General features: G+C 46.9%; 1 protein-coding gene across 1 annotated transcript in view; it reads left to right on the top strand.

The window, feature by feature from the left end:
• Nucleotides 1-23,149, top strand: part of LOC133419954 (protein mono-ADP-ribosyltransferase PARP14-like) — a 47,539-nt gene that overhangs the window by 5,040 nt on the left and 19,350 nt on the right. Inside the window, 11 exon segments of the mRNA XM_061709460.1 lie at nucleotides 2,747-2,774; nucleotides 2,877-2,936; nucleotides 4,667-4,888; nucleotides 5,042-5,167; nucleotides 7,474-7,575; nucleotides 8,372-8,547; nucleotides 11,791-13,778; nucleotides 18,291-18,482; nucleotides 18,666-18,741; nucleotides 19,840-20,076; nucleotides 22,634-22,855. Of these exon segments, the coding sequence (XP_061565444.1) occupies nucleotides 2,747-2,774; nucleotides 2,877-2,936; nucleotides 4,667-4,888; nucleotides 5,042-5,167; nucleotides 7,474-7,575; nucleotides 8,372-8,547; nucleotides 11,791-13,778; nucleotides 18,291-18,482; nucleotides 18,666-18,741; nucleotides 19,840-20,076; nucleotides 22,634-22,855 (3,429 nt within the window).

Genomic DNA, 23,149 nt, shown 5'->3' with positions numbered 1-23,149 from the left:
ACAGAGGTGTCCACCCTCCACCCGGGTCCTGGCGGCTCGGTTAGCATCAGCTGATTCATCCACGCCACGCCCCCCCTGGCCACACCCCTGATGCTGACGGACGGGTCCGGTGTCTCTGATTACAAAAGAAACTCCTAAACATTGGCCACGGTCACATGATGTTTTTTAATTCAGAATTAATTATTCCAAATTAAATAATTAAACTTTTTTCCTTCGAGTTTACATGGAAATGGTAATTCTGAATTGAGGTTTACATGGAAAACACGTTTGATGGTCTTTCTCCAATTCCTCTCCAGGTCTGGGGGTTGGGAAGGTTCTGATTGGATAGGGGGGGGACCGGAAGTTAAACTACCGGAAGTTACGTCTATCGGAAGAAAAACAAACTTAGCCGCTACAACTTTGAAAAACTCTTTTTTGATGTTTCCTGCCATCTGTTCTTTTAATTATTTCCAGGTCCTCCAAGCTATTTATTAAATAAATGGTCTCTGCTTTAATTAATTTAAAGAGGAATGAGTTTATACATGATCGCGGAATTATTCTATTCGGATTTAAAATCGGAATAAACCAGCCACTTACTTCGGAATTAAGTTTAATTGAGAATGACCATTTTCAGGAATTAGGTGTTTACATGTTAATTTTTGATCATTTTAAATCGGATTTAATTTTAATTCTGAATTAAAGAGGAATTCAACTTCCCATGTAAACGCACTCAATTGTCAACAATGGACCTGCCAGGCACACAGTCTGTGTCCGGTGTACAACCTGGTCCATTACCTTCTTCAGCCTGTTTGTGAGAACCTTGAACAATACAATAAAACGGTACGGATAATTGGAAAAACATTGTTTTGACTCCGTTTGTCCCATGAATCCTTATAATCCGATATACGTGCAATATCGTATCGTGACTCAAGTATCGTGAGTTCCTTGGCAACACCCACCCCTACTCAGAACCCTGACCCGGACCTCAAAGACCTGCTAACATCACTGACTGTGTTTCCATGCATCAATAACCCTTTTAAAACCGAATATCAGCAATAACCCGAATTTGCACGGCCATGTAAACACCAATAACCCCTTTGAATAACCAGAATTTGCTCATATTCGGGTTTTTAAAAACCCCAATATGACCCCTGGGTTACTCCTTTAAAAACTTGAATATTGGGTCATGTAAACGCTAAACGGAATATCCCCATCAAACGGAACAGGAATTTGTTTTCTGCACATGTTCTGTTCACAAGGAATCCTGGTCTTTTGAGTCCAGGAAGTTCTTCTAAACACGGAGAAACACAAGACCAGGAGGAGACTAATCACTTCATAAATGTAATGAAGGATATGAACATTTCTGTATTTGTAGACGCTAGAAAGTACCGGGATAGAAGATTTACAAGAAGGAGAGAGAAAAGTTGAAGCAGCATTTGTTTTGAATTTGGATACAGGAAGAAGAAGCAGAAATGACGGGAATTGCGTCATCACGTTCTCCGTGTGTCGCTGGTTTGATCCAGATATCCAGAATGATTAATTACCATGTAAATGGAATATTCCCAATGTTTCAGTAACTGGAATATTAGCAATAACCATAATTTTAACTCCATGTAAACGTAGTCACTCGGAACCCTGACCCGGAACTCCAATGAGACTCAGGCTGCTTTCACACCTGTGGCCCGTTTGTTTTGTTCCGATTCAGGGGCTAAATTGATACAGTTGTTCCGTTTCTCGTTGGTGGGGTTTGTGTTCACAAGGCAAACGTCTGTACCGTTTCAAAGCTGTTAACAAATGCCATGCGCGAACCAGCTGTTCTCTGATTGGTCAAATGAACACGGAAGGAGTTTCCTCTTCCGCACCCCGGGATAAACAACACGCCCCTTTCAGCGCAGCGCAGACCGCAGCCGCCGGCTTTAGGCTGATTTATGGTTCCGCGTTACACCAACGCAGAGCCTACGGCGTAGGGTACGGTGTAGGCCCTGCATCGATTTAATGCGGAACCATAAATCAGCCTTTACCCATTCATTTATATGTGCTCGGCGCAGAGCGGAGCTCAGCGGCGGGCGAAAGGCCGCCTGCCGCAGGGTTTGCGCTGCGCAAACCCTGCCTGAATTGAACATTTTCTAATTTCACCGTGCCGTGCTTGGACGACATCTCGCCACGTCCAATAGGAGAGAAGGTGGTGGAGGCTGCACCGACTCTTCTCCTTGAACCGCGGTCGCACATACACAATGGATGGAGTTGTGTCGGATGCTGTGTCGATTATGTTCTCACTACAAATAAAAAAAAAAATGAACTGCTTCAGGTCTCGAATGGAGTTTTGTGCCGTTTCAGAGCGCGATTGCTGTGTTCACATGTACCAAACGTTCCGATCTTTAGGGGGAAACGCTCCCTGTTCCGGAACAACTGCTCCAAACGGGACAGGTGTGAAAGCAGCCTCATCTACAGCTACGTTGTGATCTAAATGTTACTGTAGCTTGATGTTTTGGACAAGTTTGGACAAAAGCATCTCTGTAAAGCTTCATGTTTCCATGACAACCGACTGAAGCCGGTACCTGAGAAGCCCAGCGTGTCATTACTAATGTTTGGTGTGTAAACATGGGAATCCAAATAGTTTACAAGTGCTTTTATAACCTTTATACCTTCTCTGAGACTGTTGCTGATGTCCTTTTCTCTTGGCATTGTGTTAACACACACCTGATGTTCTCCTTTCTGGAGGTCTGGACACGTCATTTATTCCGTTCTTTCTCTTCTCTGTCCTCAGAAACCCCCCAGCAGAGACGCTGATTCAGGTAAAACCTCCCAGAAGTTCTTCTTTAGACGTTTATTTAGAGGTTTAAGCAAAACCAGCGACCTTCAGCGACCTTCATCTTTAATCTCCTGACTCTCATCAGCAGATCCCAAACCGCCGGAGCCAGAAGAAGATGTTGGAGCTGCTGCACCGGAACCAGGCGGTAAAAACAGCAGATAACCTTTAACTTACGATGGCATGATTCCATAAAAGCCCCTGAATCGGTTCCTGGTGTTTCAGTTCCCGGTACTTCAATCCGCCTCACAGAGAAACTCCAGCTGGATGTTTCCACATTAACTCAGACAGGAAGTTAGACTCAGATATTTAACTCTAACAGGAAGTTACACTCAGATATTTAACTCCAACAGGAAGTTACACTCAGATATTTAACTCCAACAGGAAGTTACACTCAGATACTTAACTCCAACCAGGGTTATAATAGTTTTGAATTTTTCATTTTAGTTTAGTTTTATTTCGTTTTGACTTTTTCTCCTTCAATTCAGTTAGTTTTAATTCGTTTTTAGTGTGGGTTTGCTAGTTTTTATTAGTTTTTATATTTTCAAAAATGCTTAGTTTTTTTAGAGGGGGCACGGTGGCACAGCTGGTAGTGCAGCGGTCTCACAGCAAGAAGGTCCTGGGTTCGATTCCCGCCGGGGACGCTGTGGGTGCTGAAGTGCGTGTTATTTCCCCCATGACTTCAGTGCCCACACCATGGGTGGGGTTGGTAAAAGGATCTTTCTGTGTGGGAGCTACCTTCACAAAAACATGCAACAGTCCTGGGCTCTACTGCCCCCTCTGGCCAACCGGGGCGCCAGATGGGGTGGGGAGGATCTGGCTGGAATAACGTGATCCTTCCACGCGCTACGTCCGGCCGGAAAAACCCCACCCTGTCTGGTGAAAAGATGCAGCCTGCTCACTCCTCAGGTTAAGGAGGAGACCTGAGCTCAGTGCAGGGCCCTCCCGGGGTTGGTAGAGGATGGCAATGCCCAGGACTGTCACTTAGGTAGGAGCACGGGGTGGTAAAAATGGGAAAAAAAAACCGGGATAAAAAAAAAAAAATGCTTAGTTTTAGTTTAGTTTTTATTAGTTTTAGTTTTGACATCACGGACCGTGAGGCGTTCAGGTGCCGTAGCTGCCAGTTGGAGAGAAACGGCCACAGCGGAATAAATTGATCAAGCCAAGAGTCTTATATTGACAGGGACGAAAACGGAGGAAATTATATCTATAATTTCAGTTCGTTTTAGTTAGTTTTCTAAACACGCAATATACTTTCAGTTAGTTATCGTTTTTGTCTTTTAATTTTCGTTTTTATTTAGTTCAGTTAACGAAATTGTTTTTTTTAATTTTAGTTTTCGTTATTTCGTTCGTTTTCGTGAACGATAATAACTCTGACTCCAACAGGAAGTCACACTCAGATATTTAACTCCAACAGGAAGTTACACTCAGATATTTAACTCCAACAGGAAGTCACACTCAGTAACACGACTTAGGCATTTTATGTCAATGGCGGTCAATGGATCCAGACCCTGGTGGTCGGTAGAGGAACTGCAGTTTTCCTCCTCGTGTGGGTGATGGAGCAGAAAACCAGATGTGGGTTTGCGACCCAGCAGCTGGTTTTGGGAGGCGGTCAGACTCAAGTCCCTTATCAACAGGATCTGGGTCTTGTAGAAGGAAGTTCTTTAGCTCTGAGGTACCAACAGCTGGATCTGTGATGTCACAGAGCCCTGAGAGTCTGAGCAGCTTAGGGTCAGATTTTCATATCAGCCCCAAAGATCCCCAAATGTCTGCTCTGAACCTCGGAACGAAAACCCTAAATGTCTTCAACACTAAACGTTCTAAACAGATGAATTTGTCCGGTGAGACGCTGACTGAAGGTTTTGTCGTCCCCTCCAGACTCTGAGCGCGCTCAGAGCGCCGCGGTGGTGCTGGACAACGTCCCGGTGGACATGACCAGAGACCTGCTGATGATGCTGGTGGAGAACGTGTCCGGGGTGGAGGAGGACCGCTACAGCCTGGAGGTCCTCCGGGAGTCCGGCAGAGCCGTGGTGGTCTTCCTGGGGCCCCAAGGTCAGCCCCAAGGTCAGCCCCAAGGTCAGCCCCAAGGTCAGCCCCAAGGTCAGACTAGGTCACAGAGGTCCGGCAGAGCCGTGGTCCTCTTCCAGGGGCCCCTGGTCTGGATTAAACCGGTTTAGTTTGGCTGGTGTCCCGGTCTGGATTGAGGGTCCTGGTTCTGTTCTGGTCGTCCCAGTAATCTGGAGTGTTTTACAGATGCAGAGAAGTTCGTGGCTCTGAGTCAAACCAACTCAAAGATGCAGAAACAAGGACTGAGGGCTCGAGTGTTGGAGGCTGCGAAGAGCGTCCGGGTGGAGAGTCTTCCTCCTACGGTGGTTAAAGGTAGGCAGAGCTGAAATATCCCATAATATGTATTGCACCCTCAGTTTATGTGTTTGCATGCTCAATTCAACTCAATTAATTTCAATTAATTATTTGATTATTTTATTTATATAGCGTCTAATACAACAGATCTAGACGCTTTCCAGAGATCCAGAACATGAACATAAACATAAACATAAACCCCCGAGCAATTATTACATAAACAATGGCAGGTAAAAACTCCCATTGTGGGAGAAAAGCCTTAAGCCAAAAAGTGGCAAGAAAAACTCCCCTTTAGGAGGGAAGAAACCTTGAGCAGGACCTGGATCATAAGGGGGGACCCTCCTGCCGAGGGGGGGGCCAGGACCGCAGGCCAGAACGCAGCTCCCGAGGCTCCGGCCTGCAAACATGCACAAAAGAGAAAAAAGGGGGGCCGGCACAAGAAACTACAGGAACGATGGACAAAAACGATAGCTATGAGATATTTATAATAAATAAAAATGGAAATGGAGAAGAGAGAAAGGGAAAAGGAGAGAAGGGTGAGAGGCACCGCCCAGTGGATCATGTCGGTGCCCCCCTGCAGCATAGGCCTATAGCAGCATATCTACCGCAAAGCTATATTTGAGACTAACTATTATAGTCTTGTTCTATAGCTGCAACTATGCTCAGTTGAAAAGACGAAAAAAAACTGACAAGTGCGCGTGTTAAGCCTGAATTATGGTTCTGCGTTAAATCGACGCAGAGCCTTACACGCTGGTGTAACACGGAACCATAAATCAGCCTTCAGTGTCCGTCACTCATCTGCGTCCAGCGTGCAGTTTCCTGCACCAGCAAGACGCTGCTCTCTACTGCTCCGTTAACACAAAGTAACGATGGATATTCGGAAAGGGTTCAAGCACAAGCAAGTTAGACAACGGTGGTCATGAGACAGAGACTCCATCTCAACTTGACTGGACCACACAGGTTATATTTATTTTTGTTATTTATTTTTCTATGTTTTATTTTCTGTTGCTAGATTGTCTGATGGGTGAGGTAGCCCAGACTAAATGTAGCATTTTCTTTGTTCTGCAGCAATATTGCTGCAATAGAGCATTTAAAATACACTTTAAATATTCTTGTTTTGCTAGTATCATTCCGCTTGAAATTATGGGAAAATGCATAATTTAGTGTTGAATAACGTGCCAGGCATGTGCAGCCCTAATCATCATTTTCTAGAACCGGCCCTGACGGCAACGTAGTTCTACGGCAGCGTAGCTCTGTAGCAGTATATCTAGGATGAAACACCTGAATTACCGTATTGGCCCGAATATAAGACAGTGTTTTCTGCATTGAAATCAGACTGAAAAAGTGGGCGTCGTCTTACATTCGGGGTCTAGACGTTATACCCATATATACCCTATATTCTCAACGCTAGATGGTGCCAGATATCCCAGGCCAAAGCTAACCCCTGTCACGAAGAAGAAAAATAAAAATAGCGGTAAGAAAGAAAAGAGAAGAAAATAAGAGAAGAGATAACAGAAAATGGAGAAACGTAGTGACAATCTGGAGAAAAGTGGGTGGAAGCTCGGCAGGTGAACCGACAGCTGAGGAGAAGTTATGATGCAAACTTCAACATGATGATTTGAATGAGGCAAAATAACATGCTTTTTCTCTCCAATATATTGTTATAATCATTTGTTTCAGATGTATTCTAATTATTTTCTGTATAAAAAGTGAATTTGTTGTTCAAAAAGTCTTCTTTCAAACTTGAGTCTTGAAAAAGAGGGTCGTCTTATAATCAGGGTCGTCTTATATTCGGGCCGATACGGTATTGTTTCAGCATCACTCTGGGAGGATGTTCCTGATCTTTGATATTACGGAGATGGAAAACTATTAAATATAAATAACTGACTACCCTAAATAAAACACTGCTGTGTTGGACTCAGTTTTCATCCCTGGTGGAGTTTGCGATGTCACCACAGTTGGGGGACGACGAGCATCAGTGGGACATAGTTGATGGTGGAGGCTCGTGCAGGTTGCTTAGCAACCGCAATGTTGCTAAAGTTGGTCAAACACCCTTTCCAGCATCTTGTTGTGTTTGCTTTAGCTTCCTCGTAAAGTTGTTTCTTCCACGGTCAGAGGAGGTTGGTGCCACACCCCTCTCCTTGTGTATAATATTCTTTAGAAACCCCCCCCGGCTGGTTCACACCTGCCTGAGATCATGTGAGAGCTGGACAGTCCAGCTTGACCCCAACAGGACATCATCGTCTGCAAAGAGCAGATATGAAATCCCCGGACCACCACAACCAATGTGTTGTTGGTTGTAATTCAGTTGTACTGGTTTGCAGACATGCTGGAGATGTGGTTCGAGAAGACCTGGGTCCTCCCGGACGACGTTGTCATGATTCCAGAGGAACAGGCCGCCATCGTCACCTTCAGTGACCCCCAAGGTTTGTCTTTGACTCTGCTGTTCATGTGTGACCTACTGACATTATAAGGTTTATTCTGATTCGAAAACACTCACAGTGCGTTTACATGGGAAGCTTAATTCCTCTTTATTCAGAATTAAAACTAAATCCGATTTAAAATGAGTAAAAATTACTGTGTAAACCCCCTAACTCGACATTTTGACTTTTTTCTCGACATTTTGACTTTTTTCTCAACATTTCCACTTTTTTCTCTAAATTCAGACTTTTTTCTCGACATTTCGACTGTTTTCTTGACATTTCAACTTTTTTCTCAACATTTTAACATTAATCTCGACATTGCGACTTTTTTCTCAAAATTGTATTCCAACATTAATCTCGACATTTTGACTTTTTTTCTCGAAATTGTACTCCAACATTATTCTCGACATTTCGACTTTTTTCTCGACATTTCGACTTTTTTCTAGAAGTGCACAATAAAAAAAAATCTTTCCCTCTCAAATATTTTTTCTCCTGCATGGCCCCGATACTCCTCCGTTCCTCCGTGTTTTCTGCTCAGGTTTTTGTAGTTTTTGATCTTGTTTTAAGCTCTGGATTTTTGTATCCTGTTCAGCAGCGCTTTTGGTTTTGTTTGAACTAATAAATCCTGGTTTTTGGGAACTCCTTGACTCCTGGTCTCCTGCATCTGGGTCCTACTCCAACTGCTCCCTGACAGTTTTAGACATTTTATAAATAAAACTGAAACTGAAACAGGTTGAAATGTAGATGATTATTTAGTTAAAAGTGTCTGCTGAGCTTCTCCTCTTGGTTCTTCCTACAGTTGTGCAGAGAATCAGCCTGCAGGAAGACCACGCCATGCGCTCCATCCCCGTCAAGCTGTTTCCCTACTACGAGTCCCTGGGAACCCGCCTGTACGGCCCCGAGCGGCCCGACTGGAGGATGCCGGAACCCTTCACCGAGCGCGTGGACCCGGTGGTCTGGAAGTTCCTCCTGCAGGTCTGCTCCAACTGTCAGCTCCTTTAAATCAGGCCTAAAAACATTACTGTTTAATTAAATACTTACCTGCTGGACAACTGGTGCTTTTTATTATTTTACCTCTTTTCTTATCATTTCATTTGTTATTTACTGACTGCGTTTACATGCAGTCAATAACCCTTTTAAAATATATATATATATTTTTTAAATATTTTTATCCCGTTTTTTCCCCCCATTTTATCACCCAGTGCTCTACCTAAGCTACAGTCATGGATCTATTAATAACTGGATACCGGACAGGAAAATGGCCGCCCATTCATTTCAATGTAAATTGCTCACCTAGCGCATACACCGAAAAATTTCCTGACTTCCGGGTTTACTTCCGCGTTATGGGGCCCATAGAGCATGCGCAGTTGAGTCACCTCCCATGATGCTCTGGGGCCTCCCATCATGCCCCGGGGCAATGAGAACGAGTATTAATATAATATGTATTAATATAATATATGAATTAATGTATATTATTACATGTATAGTATTACATATATTATTAATGTATTAATATAATCTAATTATATAATATATATTAATATAAACATCCGTGGAATGCACGGACACGGCTGTGACGTCAGCCGTGACGTCACGCCCAGAAAGAGACTTTTCTTTGACTTTTCTGGCCGTTATAAAACATTTTTGACGGATATAAAGTCCATGACTTAAAAATATAGAATACAAAGATTAGTAATTGCTGGTGATTACAGCTGGAGGTTCCTGTGAACAGTTTTAGAGGCTTCTCTTTTACTATTGCGGTCTATGGGAAAAAAGCTTTCTGGGCCCCATGGGATTTTCTGTTGCAGTACCACGGCTGGCAAAAATCGGCGTACCTGCTGAGTGTGAGACTGGGGGGCTGGCTACAGTCCTGGGGCCTCATTTAAAATGGACTGCGTAGGAGTCATACTAAAATTGCACGTACACCCAAAAGCCGAAAATGCCGGGCGCAAAAAAAAATCACGATCAATAAAACCATGTGCACGCAATCTTGCACGCAATGTTTTCTTTATGAATCACAGTCCAGCTGGAAGGCTGCGCAGCTGAATCCGCCTCATATCCCGCCCGCCTGCTCCGTTATCAGCACTATTTTATTATAAGTCTGATATATGTTGTGATATGTGATGACATTATTAAGAGTATGACATGAATCTGACTTCATTTCACCACCTCACAGCCCCGTGTCTTAAGTAAATTCTTACGGGAGGGTGAGGGTTGCCGTAGGGATACGCAGATTTTTTGGTTAGTTTTTTCTTTTTAGATCCGAGGCTTTGCGTAGATGGCGGCTTCCGCAACTTTCAGGCGCTTTTTCTGCGCAAGCAAGCTTTATAGATGAGGCCCCTGGGCATTGCCATCCTCTACCAACCCCGGGAGGGCCCTGCACTGAGCTCAGGTCTCCTCCTTAACCTGAGGAGTGAGCAGGCCGCATCTTTTCACCAGACAGGGTGGGGTTTCTCCGGCCGGACGTAGCGCGTGGAAGGATCACGTTATTCCGGCCGGATCCTCCCCACCCCATCTGGCGCCCCGGTTGGCCAGAGGGGGCAGTAGAGCCCAGGACTGTTGCATGTTTTTGTGAGGGTAGCTCACATTGCTACCCAAGGGAACACGGGGAGAACATGCAAACTCCACACAGGAAGGCCCTTTCACCAACCCCACCCAGGGTGCTGAAGTCATGGGGGAACTAACACGCACTTCAGCGCCCACAGCGTCCCCGGCGGGAATCGAACAAAGGACCTTCTTGCTGTGAGACGGCTGCACTACCAGCTGCGCCGCCGTGCTCCTACCCTTTTAAAATATTAAATAATATTAGCAATAACCTGGTTTTGTACGGCCATGTAAACACCAATAACCCCTTTGAATAACCCAAATTTGCTCATATTCGGGTTTTTAAAAACCCGAATATGACCCCTGGGTTACTCCTTTTAAAACCTGAATATTCGGTCATGTAAACGCCTAACGGGATACCAGAATATTAGCAATAACCCGAATTTTGACTGCATGTAAACGTAGTCACTGTTTTAATTGTGTCTTGCTGCTTTTAATGTTGATGTAAAGCACTTTGAATGACCTTGTGTTGAATCTTGCTACATAAATAAACTTGCCTTGCCTCATCAATTAATCGTTAATCAATTGATAAGGTCATTTCTTTTGTATTTTAACTCTTATTTTGGAAATGACCGAAATAAACAAACAAATGAAAAGTAAATCAGGCCTAAAAATATTACTGTTTACTGAAGCTATTCTTAAATTAAATACTTACCTGCTGTACTCTATGTAGCTCTATAGCAGCGTAGCTCTATAGCGGCGTAGCTCTATAGCGGCGTAGCTCTATAGCGGCGTAGCTCTATAGCAGCGTAGCTCTTTAGCGGCGTAGCTCTATAGAGGCGTAGCTCTATAGCAGCGTAGCTCTGTAGCAGCGTAGCTGTGTAGCAGCGTAGCTCTATAGCGGCGTAGCTCTATAGCAGCGTTGCTCTATAGCAGCGTAGCTGTGTAGCAGCGTAGCTCTATAGCGGCGTAGCTCTATAGTGGTGTAGCTCTATAGCAGCGTAGCTCTATAGCGGCGTAGCTCTATAGCAGCGTAGCTCTACCGCATCGTAGCTCTATAGCAGCGTAGCTCTATAGCAGCGTAGCTCTGTAGCGGCGTAGCTCTGTAGCGGCGTAGCTCTATAACCGCGTAGCTCTGTAGCAGCGTAGCTCTATAGCAGCGTAGCTCTATAGCAGCGCCCTTACTTTTTCACAACTTGTGCTTTTTATTATTTTACCTCTTTTCTTATCATTTTATTTCATTTTATTTGGTACTTAAGCGTACTCTTAAATTAAATACTTGATGATTTTTGAAAACCATTTTGAAATGGATAAGCCCTGAATGCAGGTATTGTGATGTAGAATTGTCAAATTGGTTTAATTCACCATACAAATTGTTACAGTTTACTTTTGTAATACTGTATTTGACCCGGTCTTTGTACATTTTGACCGCGTAAAAACATAATTCTTACAATTTTAAGAATGAGATGTGTACCTGCTGGACTCTACTGCCCTTACTTTTTAACAACTTGTGCTTTTTATTATTTTACCTCTTTTCTTACGATTTTATTTCATTTTATTTGTTATTTACTGTTTAATTGTGTCTTGCCGCTTTTAATGTTGATGTAAAGCACTTTGAATTACCTTGTGTTGAATTGTGCTACACAAATAAACTTGCCTTGCCTTGCCTTGCAGAAGAACCTGCTGCAGAGCATCAGCGAACAGATGCATCAACACTTCTGCAGCGTGGATCTGGACGCCCCCGCGGCGAGGCTCTGCCCCCTGCCCGGCCTGCTGAGGCAGAAAGGCCTGACGGCCGAGGTCCTGGAGGGCTGGAGGCCGGCTACCCAGAAGGCCTTCTGCCAGCTGCTGTCCCAGTACTCCGCCTTCGAGTGCGTGGCCAACGCCGAGGCGTGGGACGCTGCAGAGAAGGAGGTCCGCCTGGTGGTGAAGGACGAGGCCGTCCTGGTCTTCGACGCCTCCAGAGGGGTCCTGACTGTCGCCAGCCGAGCCGACAGCGTGAGGGCGGTCCGAGCTCCGGTGGAGACCATCGTCATCAAAGCCATGACTACCATCGAGCGGAGGACGAAGAGCGTGACAGAGGGGACGGCTCTGTCCCCGGCGCAGGTCTTAATGCTGCAGCAGGAGGGGCTGGATGGAGCCGCCAGGGACATCTCCCCCGAGCTGAAGCTCTCCTACGACCAGAGCAGCCAGGTGCTCAGCATCACTGGACTTCCTGCAGAGGTCTACCAAACCAAGCTATGGGTCATGGAGAAGAACATGAGCATGAAGAGGAAAGAGCTGAGGCTCCCGCCGGGCCTGCAGGGATACCTCCAGACGGTGGACCCAACGGAAATGTCCAAGCAGCTGTTCACCTCTCAGGGCATCAGCGCCATGTACTTCCTGGAGAAGAACCTGATCTTCCTGCTGGGGAGCTCCAGCCAGGCGCTGGCCGACGCCGAGAGAAGGATGAGCGCAGACCTGTCCGTGGAGGACCTGGATGTGGAGGACCAGGAGGTGATGCGGCTCCAGACCTGGGCGGCGCTGAACCAGCAGCTGCTGGACGCCTACAACAGCTCCAGCAGGAAGACGGTGGCCATCGTCGTCCGTCCGGAGAGGAGACTCACGGTGACGGTGGCCGGCTTCCTGAACCCGGTCAAGGAGGTCAGCCGCAGCCTGAAGGACTTCATCTGGAAGAACTCCCGGGTTCAGGAAACCATCCGGGTCAAGTCCGGCGCCTTTATCCTCTTCCTCCAGAAGAAGAAGTTGCAGATGTGTTTGAGTATTGAAAAGGACAACAACGTGTCCGTGTACTTGGATCCGGAGAGACCCAGGATCACCGTCGGTGGGGCTCGGGTGCAGGTCCAGAGCGCCAAGTCCAGCCTCCAGCAGCTCCTGGAGGGCCTGTCCGCCGACACCCTGACCGTGGACAAGCCGGGGGCCAAGAAGTACTTCCAGTCCCAGGGAATAATGCTGCTGCTGAGCGTCATGACGGACTTCAGCGTCACGGTGGTGCTGCAGCCGGAGGAGGACGAGGAGGATGAGGAGGATGAGGCCTGCTACTGCCGGGTGAATACCAACAGGGGGGTCCTGGTCTCCGTCAGCAGGGCCGACATCTGCCGGTCCCGAGTCGACGCCGTGGTCAACGCCGCCAACGAGGACCTGCAGCACTACGGCGGCGTGGCCAATGCGCTGCTCCGAGCCGCCCGGCCTTAGCTGCAGAAGGCCAGTGATGACTACATCGCCACCCACGGGAAGCTCAGCACCGGTGACGCCGTGGTGACCGGCGCCTACCAGCTGCCCTGCAGCCACGTGGTCCACGCCGTCGGCCCGCGCTTCTCCGACCAGCGACCGGATGCCTGCGTCCGGCAGCTGAGGGCGGCGGTCAGCGCCAGCCTGAGGCAGGCAGAGGCGGTTGGGTGTCGCAGCATCGCCCTGCCGGCCATCAGCTCCGGCGTCTTCGGGTTCCCGGTCCAGCTGTGCGCGGAGACCATCGCCCGGGCCGTGCGGGAGTTCTGTGACGGCCCGGACGGGCCGGGACCGCTGACCCAGATCCACCTGGTCGACAACAGGGACGACACCGTCAGAGTCATGGCCGCCGCCGTCAACGGAGAGTTCAGGGACCTCGGGCCGACCTTGACCATCCCTACGGAGACGGGGGGGAGGAGCGCCAGGGCTTCTGGGTAAATTTAAACAACTGTTTACAATGCTTCTTGTTTTGTGCTAAAGTTTGTGCCCTCTAGTGGGGCTTTTCCACTAGTACCTACTCAGCCCGACTCGACTCGCCTTGCCCTTGTTTCTTTTCAATACCCAGATCAGAAGTAGGATGTTGGAGCAAAGTTGCTGTGACGTATTTGATTGTGAGATCTAGACGGGTAGAAGACAACAACACTAAAGATGTAGAACCTGGAGGAGATGATAGATGTGCTGCTGGGTCTGTGGCTTGTGTTCAATATCAAGTTAAAAAATGAGAGTGAGAGAAGCTTCAAGCGACAACGCTTTTTAATGTTTTTAGTTTGTCTCTGCTGCTGAAAAGTCTGTTGGTAGCTGAGCAGCTATGAAGAGACAGAGCTCCTGGTGGATCTGGTCGTTCCTTATCGCCCGTCTAGATACCTTTTTAATTTTCTCCTCAGCACCAGGTTTATGAACATCTGCACCTCAGAGTTGGATCACCAAACAGACTCCTGCTGCCGTTGCTGGTGGAATTAAATGAACAAGAAGCCGCCAGAGTCGCTTTTTTGCGATGTCACATCCTGACTCAGACGTCTGACCCCCAACCCCCCGACCAATCGGTGGCCTGTAGTGTGATGATGTCAGATACAGCCGACTCAGCCGCTTAGAACCTCGGCAGAGTAGTTACAGAAAAGTATCTACTCGGCACGTTAGACCCCTAGTGGGAAAGAACCAAACCGAGTGGAGGCGAGCCAAGCTGAGTAGGTGCTAGTGGAAAAGTGCCATAGGAAGTTCCTGAAAACATTTAAAACCCATCTGATAGTCTCAGAGTTCAACAGATGTAACGTTGTCATTGTGCAGAGAAGGAAGTCATGGACCCAATAAGTTACTGCGTTTGCGTGAAAGTTGTTGCACCAACAAGGTATTTGCTCTGATAGGACTTGGTCCACGTAGCACCTCCGGACCACATCTCTAAAAGCAAAGAGTTGGTGCTACTTTGGAACCGGTTATTCTGGCCCAGCAAAGAGTTGGTGCTACCTTGGAACCGGTTATTCTAGCCCAGCAAAGAGTTGCTGCTACCTTGGAACTGGGTTTTCTGGCCCGGAGCCAGTTCTTTGTCAATGGAAACAGAAAGCCCGGTTCCAAACCCAGCAATGGCCCAGACCCAGAACCAACCCTGGAACCGGTTTGGTGGAAAAGGGGTCTGAAAGTGCCGTCACAAACTCATCTTTTTGACCAATGGGATGGCCAACTTGGTGCGGCGCCCATCCCTGGGTGGAACGGACAAGCCCGGTGACTGGATGGAAGACACCCACCTTACCTCCGTTACCACGAGCTAGCTATCATAGCTGACTTAGTTAATGCTAAATTACGATGCCAACTGCAGTCAGCTTCGATTTATTTTGATGAAATGGTCCTTTTTTCAGATGTCGCTAACAACATCTGCAACAAGGACTGCCAGAGTTTGTCCATCCCTTGCTGGTCAGGGGGCTGAAGCTGTCCAAGGTTCCCCAAAACCTTCCAGGCCACCCTGGAAGTGTCCTGGGATGAACGTTCTTCACATGTGTCTCTGGAAGACCCTGGTCTACAGAGGTCCTGGTCCATCAGGGACTGACAGGTGTCCAGACTATCATCCCTCCACCACCGTGCTTGACAGTGGGTCCGAGGGGGTTCTGCTGGTTTGCTCCAAACAAGTTTCTGGACATGGACTTGGTCTCATCTGTCATTATAATGTTGTTCAGAAGGCGGAAGAGGTTTTTTTCTGGAAACCACCTGGACTTGTCCGGTCTTCCTCTACCGTATTGGTCTGAATATAAGACAGTGTTTTTTGCATTGAAATAAGACTGAAGAAGTGGGGGTCGCTGTAGCGGAGCAGGCGGGGGGGCAGGGAGGGCGGCCGCCCCGGGCCCACTGCTCCGGGGGGGCCCACTCCGAAGAGGGAAAAAAAAAAAAGTGTTCTGAATAAAATAAGGAAAGTTGGACTGTATAGCACTTGTGTTCATAAGGATAACGTTGTTTAAAAAATAAAAATGAAACAAATAGTCTCTTCTCCCCGTGTGTGTCTGCCTGTCATGCACGGGTTCGCACGCGCATCTGTTTAAGGCTGATTTATGGTTCCGCGTTACAACAACACAGAACCTACGGCGTAGGATGCGCGTCGCCGCGTAACCTACGCCGTAGTAATGCGTCGAGCCAGTTGTCGCATCAGAGCCTTAACTCATGCTGACTTTCAGCAGCTGAAGTTGAATAAAAACTCTCTCCGGGCTGCATGGATGGGGACAGACTACCAAACTTAACATTGCTCTCAATCCAGAGGGACATCGCCGTTGATGAGAACAAGTTTATTGTGACCAAAAAGACGAGTCATTAAGAAATCCAGTGCTGAGGTTGCTAGATCTGACAGGTTCCAGCCCAAATGCAACGTAAAACCCACCGAAATAATGAAAAACCAGCCCGAATCTCACATTCTCTGTTAAAACCATAAATTATTAAATGCGTAATACATTTCATCTTCACATTACTAAATAACCTAAAAAAAAGATCAGGCTCCAAACAAAAACTACAATAAAATGGAGCAGATTAAAGCAAATATATTATCAGTGAGTTTATTGTGTAAATTTCTACTTTTCTCTGCCATAATGGAAACTTTTTTTTGTTAATAATTTCTCCTAAATATGTAGTAAAACCCAGGAAAAGCAGCCCAAATATATATTTTTTTAGCACAATTGGGCTGAAACTTGCCCAACCTGGCAACCTCACATTGCTCTCAATCCAGAGGGACTTCGCCGTTGATAAGAGCAAAGTGATTGAAAGGTGAAGAACCGGCTGATGAGATAAAAAAGTCGAAATTATGAGATAGAAAGTCGAAATGATGACTTTTTCTCATAATTAAGACTTGCCGTGGGGATATTTTTATTTTTAAGGCTAAGATTTCATCTTATTTTTTTGTTTTACTGGCGGAAATGAGCTTCCATAGACATCACTGGATGTCATTTGATTTTTATCTCCAGTTCGATACTTATATCTTAAAGTCTGCATTAGGCTTATAATTAGGTTTGACATAATGACTGGTAAATCCATGGTGCTAGAACCTCATTTGAATGGTTCTGACTGTGTCGCTGCTGCTGTTGGAATTGTGGTTGGTTGGGCCTGATCTGTGGCATTTTTAGCGATTATGTTTTAACGGGGATGTTTAGGCCACAAGGGCCCATCTAGAATGCTTCGCCCCCCCTAGGCTGGGACCCCTGCTCCGCCCCTGGGGGGTCGTCTTACATTTGGAGTCTAGACATTATACCCATTCACAATGCTAGATAGCGCCAAATATCTTTAAAGCAAATGCTGAAATTAACTCCCCAGGCCAAAGCCAACCCCTGTCACGAAGCAGAAAAATAAAAATAGCGGTAAGAAAGAAAAGAGAAGAAAATAAGAGAAGAGATAACAGAAAATGGAGAAACGTAGCGACAATCTGGAGAAAAGTGGGTGGAAGATCGGCAGGTTAACCGGCAGCTGAGGAGAAGTTATGATGCAAACTTCAACATGATGATTTGAATGTGATAAGGAATAATATAGAATCCAGTTCAGGAATCCACTGTGGGGTTGAGAGTTTTATTCAGTAAGCCGGCGGTGAGCAGGACCTACGCAGAGCGTGTCTGGGTTGGTGTGCTGACCCAGAGTGGCTCAACAACAGGACTTTTATACAGTACATTCAAAGCACAAAAGGCAGGAATCAACAAGCCAAGTGACAGACGAAAAGCAATTCACAGTCGGATGTGATTTGTGGCCAAATGTCACCATCGGGCATTTGGCATAACTGTCACTAAGTTCCAAATCACCCTATAGGGTGCTCTAGTGGTTCAAGTCTGGGTTGAAGCTACATCGAAGGTGTCGTCTCTGCAGGGAGTAGGAAGCTGGAACTTCGTGTGACAATGTCTCAACAAATGAGGCAAAATAACATGCTTTTTTCTCTCCAATATATTGTTATAATCATTTGTTTCAGATGTACTGTAATTATTTTCTGTATAAAAATTTAATTTGGTGTTCAAAAAGTCTTTTTTCAAACTTAAGTCTTGAAAAAGAGGGGGTCGTCTTATAATCGGGGTCGTCTTATATTCGGGACAATACGGTACTTCTGCTGTCATCAACTCAGATGTCTGAGCTTTGTGGGGATTTTCTGTGATGAAGTGCTGAAAGGTGCCGGTGGGGTAAATCTGCTCAGACACCCCCCCTCACACCTAATAATCTTTCTTACTGTTGAACGTTGAACACTCAGATAGTTCGGAGATGTTTTTAGAGCTATTTCCAAACTGATGCTCAACAACAGCTGCTTCTCTAAGACCATTGCCAATGTCTTTCCCTGGTGGCACTGTGTTAACACACCTTAATGCTCCAGACATCTGCTGTTGCAGATCTTAGCTGCCGACGGCCGGTTTATCGATGAAGATGATCAACGTAATCGGGGGTCTTCGGTGCTGCCGGCTGCTTGTTCCGGACCTCAAGTTTGTTGTCTTACTTCCCCTGAGCAGATCCCAGCGAGGTCGAGGGAAGGGTCGCGGCCAGAGCTTCCCCAGAAGAGGACGAGGAGGAGGAAGAGGAGGAGGAGAAAGGGGAGGAGGAGGAAGAGGAGGAGGAGAAAGAGGAGGAGGAGGAAGAGGTGGAAGAGTTTGGGGAGGCCCTAGCAGCTCTGCGGGAAACTCCAGACATGGAGAATACGGAGGGTAAGACGCTCATCCAGGTCCTCCTCATTGTTTGTAAAAACAAGATCCTGGAAGCTGCTTTGAGAGTTCAACCTTCACCCCTCGGGTGAAGCTGCTCCTTTTTATGTAACAAAAACAGACACAACGGACAGCGTAATGTTGACCTGCTGTGATGATGTCACTGATGCTCTTTGACTGTTTCAGGCCACGGAGGACCGAGCAGAGCACCGTTAACGGACTGAAGATCGGGCTCTGTCAGGGGAACATCCAGGACCAGACGGTGAGTCCTGGACACAACCAGACCTCACACACCTCTGCCAAACCCCCTGAAACTGGCCCACTAGGCAGGGAGAGCGGAAACGGAGTCCTCCTGGTACCGGGCCACCGTAGTTCAGTTAATCACTTTAGCCTGGAATCTATCCATCCACCTTGTTCCTTGTGAAACAAGTGCTGGAGCCGAAACCAGGACCAGCCGAGGTCCTACTGAACCCCAGTGGGAGGACAGATGCTGGTCTCCAGGTCATCGTCAAGTCTGGGTCTTGAAGGACGTCCTGGGGACGTTGGATGGTCCCAAAGACTGCAGGCCTGGAGGATCCGCCGGCGGAGCTGACGGCTCTTGCTGCTGCCAGAGCCAAAGGCCGGCGAACTAGAGACCCAGAGAACCGATTTGGTGTTCTTTAGGGACCGTTCACGGGTCTTTAGGACTGTTAACCGGTCTTTAGGAACAGTTAAGGGGTCTTTAGGGACCGTTAACGTCTCGTTAGGAACAGTTCACAGGTCCTTAGGGACAGTTAACAAGTCTTTAGGAACAGTTAACAAGTATTTAGGAACAGTTAACAGGTCTTTAGGAACAGTTAACAGGTCTTTAGGAACAGTTAACAAGTCTTTAGGAACAGTTAACAAGTATTTAGGAACAGTTAACAGGTCTTTAGGAACAGTTAACAAGTCTTTAGGAACAGTTAACAAGTCTTTAGGAACAGTTAACAGGTCTTTAGGAACAGTTAACAGGTCTTTAGGAACAGTTAACGTGTCGTTATGAACTGTTAACGGGTCTTTAGGAACAGTTAACAAGTATTTAAGAACAGTTAACAAGTCTTTAGGAACAGTTAACAAGTATTTAAGAACAGTTAACAAGTATTTAGGAACAGTTAACAGGTCTTTAGGAACAGTTAACAAGTCTTTAGGAACAGTTAACCAGTCGTTATGAACAGTTAACGTGTCGTTATGAACTGTTAACGGGTCTTTAGGAACAGTTATGGGGTTGTTAGGAACATCTAGTCTGCCGGAGCAGGTCCTGGCTCAGTACAGGCAGAAGGCCGAGGGGTACACCTGGACAGGGGGGTTCTGGTCGGTAACCGGATGTGATTTTGGTCCACAGACGGATGTCATCATCAACACCATCGCAGAGAACCTTAACTTGAACCAGGGGGCCATCTCCAAAGCCATTCTGGGGGCGGCAGGTCCCGGCCTGCAGGACGCCGTCTACACCACCGCCGGCGTGGTGTCGCTGCCGCCCGGCAACATCGTCATCACCGACGCACACGGCCTCAGATCTCGGAAAGTCTTCCATGCCGTGTGTCCTTTCTGGGACAACGGAGGCGGCCAGGCGGAGAAGGTGAGGTCACACATGAGGAGGGGAGTGTTTACCTTTACCTGTAACATTATTCTTCTGAAGGATCAGTCAGCAATCACGGGATTCCTGCAAACCCTTTTATGAGCTGGTTCTTCAAATGTTTCACATGCAAACGATCATTTCTGTATTTAAGGAATATCAACCATTCAGAGGAGCAGAGGACAAATAAATGATTCCCGTCACACGAATGTAGTCAGCATTCCTCCGACATTAAAAGGCACGCCTGTAAGACGTTAACGAAAAACCATCGGTGACAGCGTCCACAGGTTGCTGAAGAGCAAACAACTGCAACACTGGAATGTAGAGATGCACTGATCAGGATTTTGGGGGCCGATCACCGATCTCCATCTGCTGATCCTGACATTGCCGATCACTGATCACAGCGTGAAATCTAAAAAATTCGTCAATATTGTTGTCTCATGTACAACACTGAAATTGTATTATTAGGTATAAAAATTAGGAGATGAGAAAGTATCATGAATTGACTGTTTTATTGCAGCGATATGCAATATTTCACTCTAGAGACTCTTAGAGACAACTTGGACTTACTAGCTTCAGCTTTCCTGTGGCAGTAATTATGTGACAACACAACATGTGCACCAACACAGACAACAGCAGATGCTTCACTCTCTTAGAGTTGATGCAAGTTGTAAACTATAAACCTTAGTTATCCTGTGGGAAAATAATAATAATAAATAAAAAATGAATTAAAGCTGCAAGCAGCGATGAACGGGCCCTCTAGCGTACAATTTTCACCAATAAAAGTCAAGGACTCAAAACTAACTCCGATGACACCACCCATTACTCTTTATGTCAAACCAGTCAAAAGTTATGGCCGAAAATAGGATTTATCAAATATCGACCAATCAGAAGAAGGGGCTAATTTGCACCAATTATGTTCAAGGACTCAAAACCGAGTCCGATGACACCGCCCATGAGTCTTTACGTCAATCCATTCAAAAGTAATGGCAGAAAGTAGGAACTATCAAATATGGGCCAATCAGATGAAAGGGGGGCACGCTTTTTGGTGTCTATCCTCGCCGCGGTAACGCTTTTGACTGAGAAAAGTAATGCCCATCGTTGCAGGATCGAGACACATTTTGATGTATAACACCTGGGTGCAAGTTATGGTTCGGGCGAAGAAGCAGCCGAAGAAATGGCATAAATTGCGCCGAAATTACACGATCAATTCAAAATGGCCGACCTCCTGTTCGGTTTCGGCCATGGCACCAAGAGACTTTTCTTTAAGTTGCGACATGATACAGGTGTGTATCGATTTTCGTGCATGTACGTCAAACCGTATTGTGGGGCTTGAGGCACAAAGTTTTCTAGAGGGCGCTGTTGAGCCGTTAGGCCATGCCTATTAATGCAAACCATTGGAGGTAGGGTTAGGTTTAGGAGGTAGGGTTAGGGTTAGGGTTGGGAGGGGGGCTTGGGTTGGGAGGTAGGGATAGGTTTCGGGCGGGGGTTAGGGTTGGGAGGTAGGGTTAGGTTTAGGAGGTAGGGTTAGGGTTGGGAGGGGGGCCTGGGTTGGGAGGTAGGGTTAGGGTTAAGCCTGAGATATAATTGAAGTTCAGACCGCGTACGCATCATGGCCGACACGCGTAACCTGCGTTCATTTGATGCGACGACGTGCATGTTCTCAAACGTTCTCCTTTGCCGATATTGCAACCAAAGCAATGTTATAACCTCCTACATCATCCAATGGTGTCGTGTAAACTTGTTTGTTGTTCTATTCTGCTACTGCTACTACCGCTGCTACTACCGCTACTATTAAATATTTAATCACTTTTCCAACTGTTGCTCTGCTTACTGCCCCCAATCGGTCACCACTTGCTCTCCTCGCGTACTACGCAAGCAACGTTGCGGTCTGTGGTGCACGCTAACTGACGTGAACGGACGCGAACGCAAGCACCAACAGCAAGTATATCTCAGACTTTAGGGTTCGGGGGGGTTAGGGTTCCACAGGTGAAGGGTTGGGGAGTGTCCATGGTTAGGGTTGGGAGGGTTGGGAGGTAGGATTAGGGTTGGGAGGGGTAGGGAGGTAGGGTTCGGGGTAGGTTTAGGGTTGGGAGCGGGGCTTGGGGGGGTGGGGTTAGGGTTCCACAGGTAAAGGTGGGAGCGTAGATACACCGGTTAGTCTCGGCCCTCTCTTCACCACAGCAGATCAAGACCCCACATTACTGAGGCCCTGATCCACCTGTAGATCTCCTGCTCCACCCTCCCCTCAAGAAGAAGACCCCGAGATACGTAAACTCCTCCCCCTGAGGCCGAATCTCACTCCTCACCTGGAGAAGACATCCCACCTTTCCCTGCCTGAGAATCATGGTCATCTCTCTGGAGATGCTGGTTCTCATCCCTGCTGCTTCACACAGGTTGATGAAGAGCATCACATCATCTGCCAAAAAGCGGCGACGAAACCCCGACTGGGCTGAACCAGACCTTCTCCACCCGTCTTCTCACGCAGTCAGGAGTTGTTAAGTAACCATGACGATGTTCTGTTCCCCTGTAATCAGTTTTACCTGCTGTCCTTCTTCAGGAGTTGACGTCCATCATCACTTCCTGTCTGAAGGATGCTGAGAAGATGCACATGGCCTCCCTGTCGTTCCCAGCCCTCGGTACCGGGAACCTAGGCTTCCCCAGAGACCTGGTGGTCCGAGTCTTGCTGAGGGAGATCCACTCATTCAGCCGCTGGAGGAGTCCCCAGCACCTGAGACGGGTGGAGGTGGTGGTGCACCCCAGCGACACCAGCACCGTGGACGTGAGTCACAGATCCTAATCCTAACCCTAACCCTAACCCAGGGGTCACGTGACCTGACCCCCACTGGCTAATCGAAAAGGGAATGCCGTTACGGGGACTGTGTTGGGAACTCTTCTGTGTTGCATTCATTTCTTTTCTGTAAATTTGTGTCCTCAGTTTTTCACCAGAGAGTTCTCTCTCTCTTTAGTAAACCTCTAGTTAGAGTTTAGTAAACCTCTAACTAGTGTTTAATAAATCTCTAGTTAGTGTTTAGTAAACCTGTAGTCAGTGTTTAGTAAAACTCTAGTTAGTGTT

The sequence above is a fragment of the Cololabis saira genome, chromosome 20 (genome assembly GCF_033807715.1).
Source record: "Cololabis saira isolate AMF1-May2022 chromosome 20, fColSai1.1, whole genome shotgun sequence".
Classification (NCBI taxonomy): Eukaryota; Metazoa; Chordata; class Actinopteri; order Beloniformes; family Belonidae; genus Cololabis; species Cololabis saira.
Note: the sequence above shows the minus strand (reverse complement) of the source record. Positions and strands in the feature narration are given on the sequence as shown.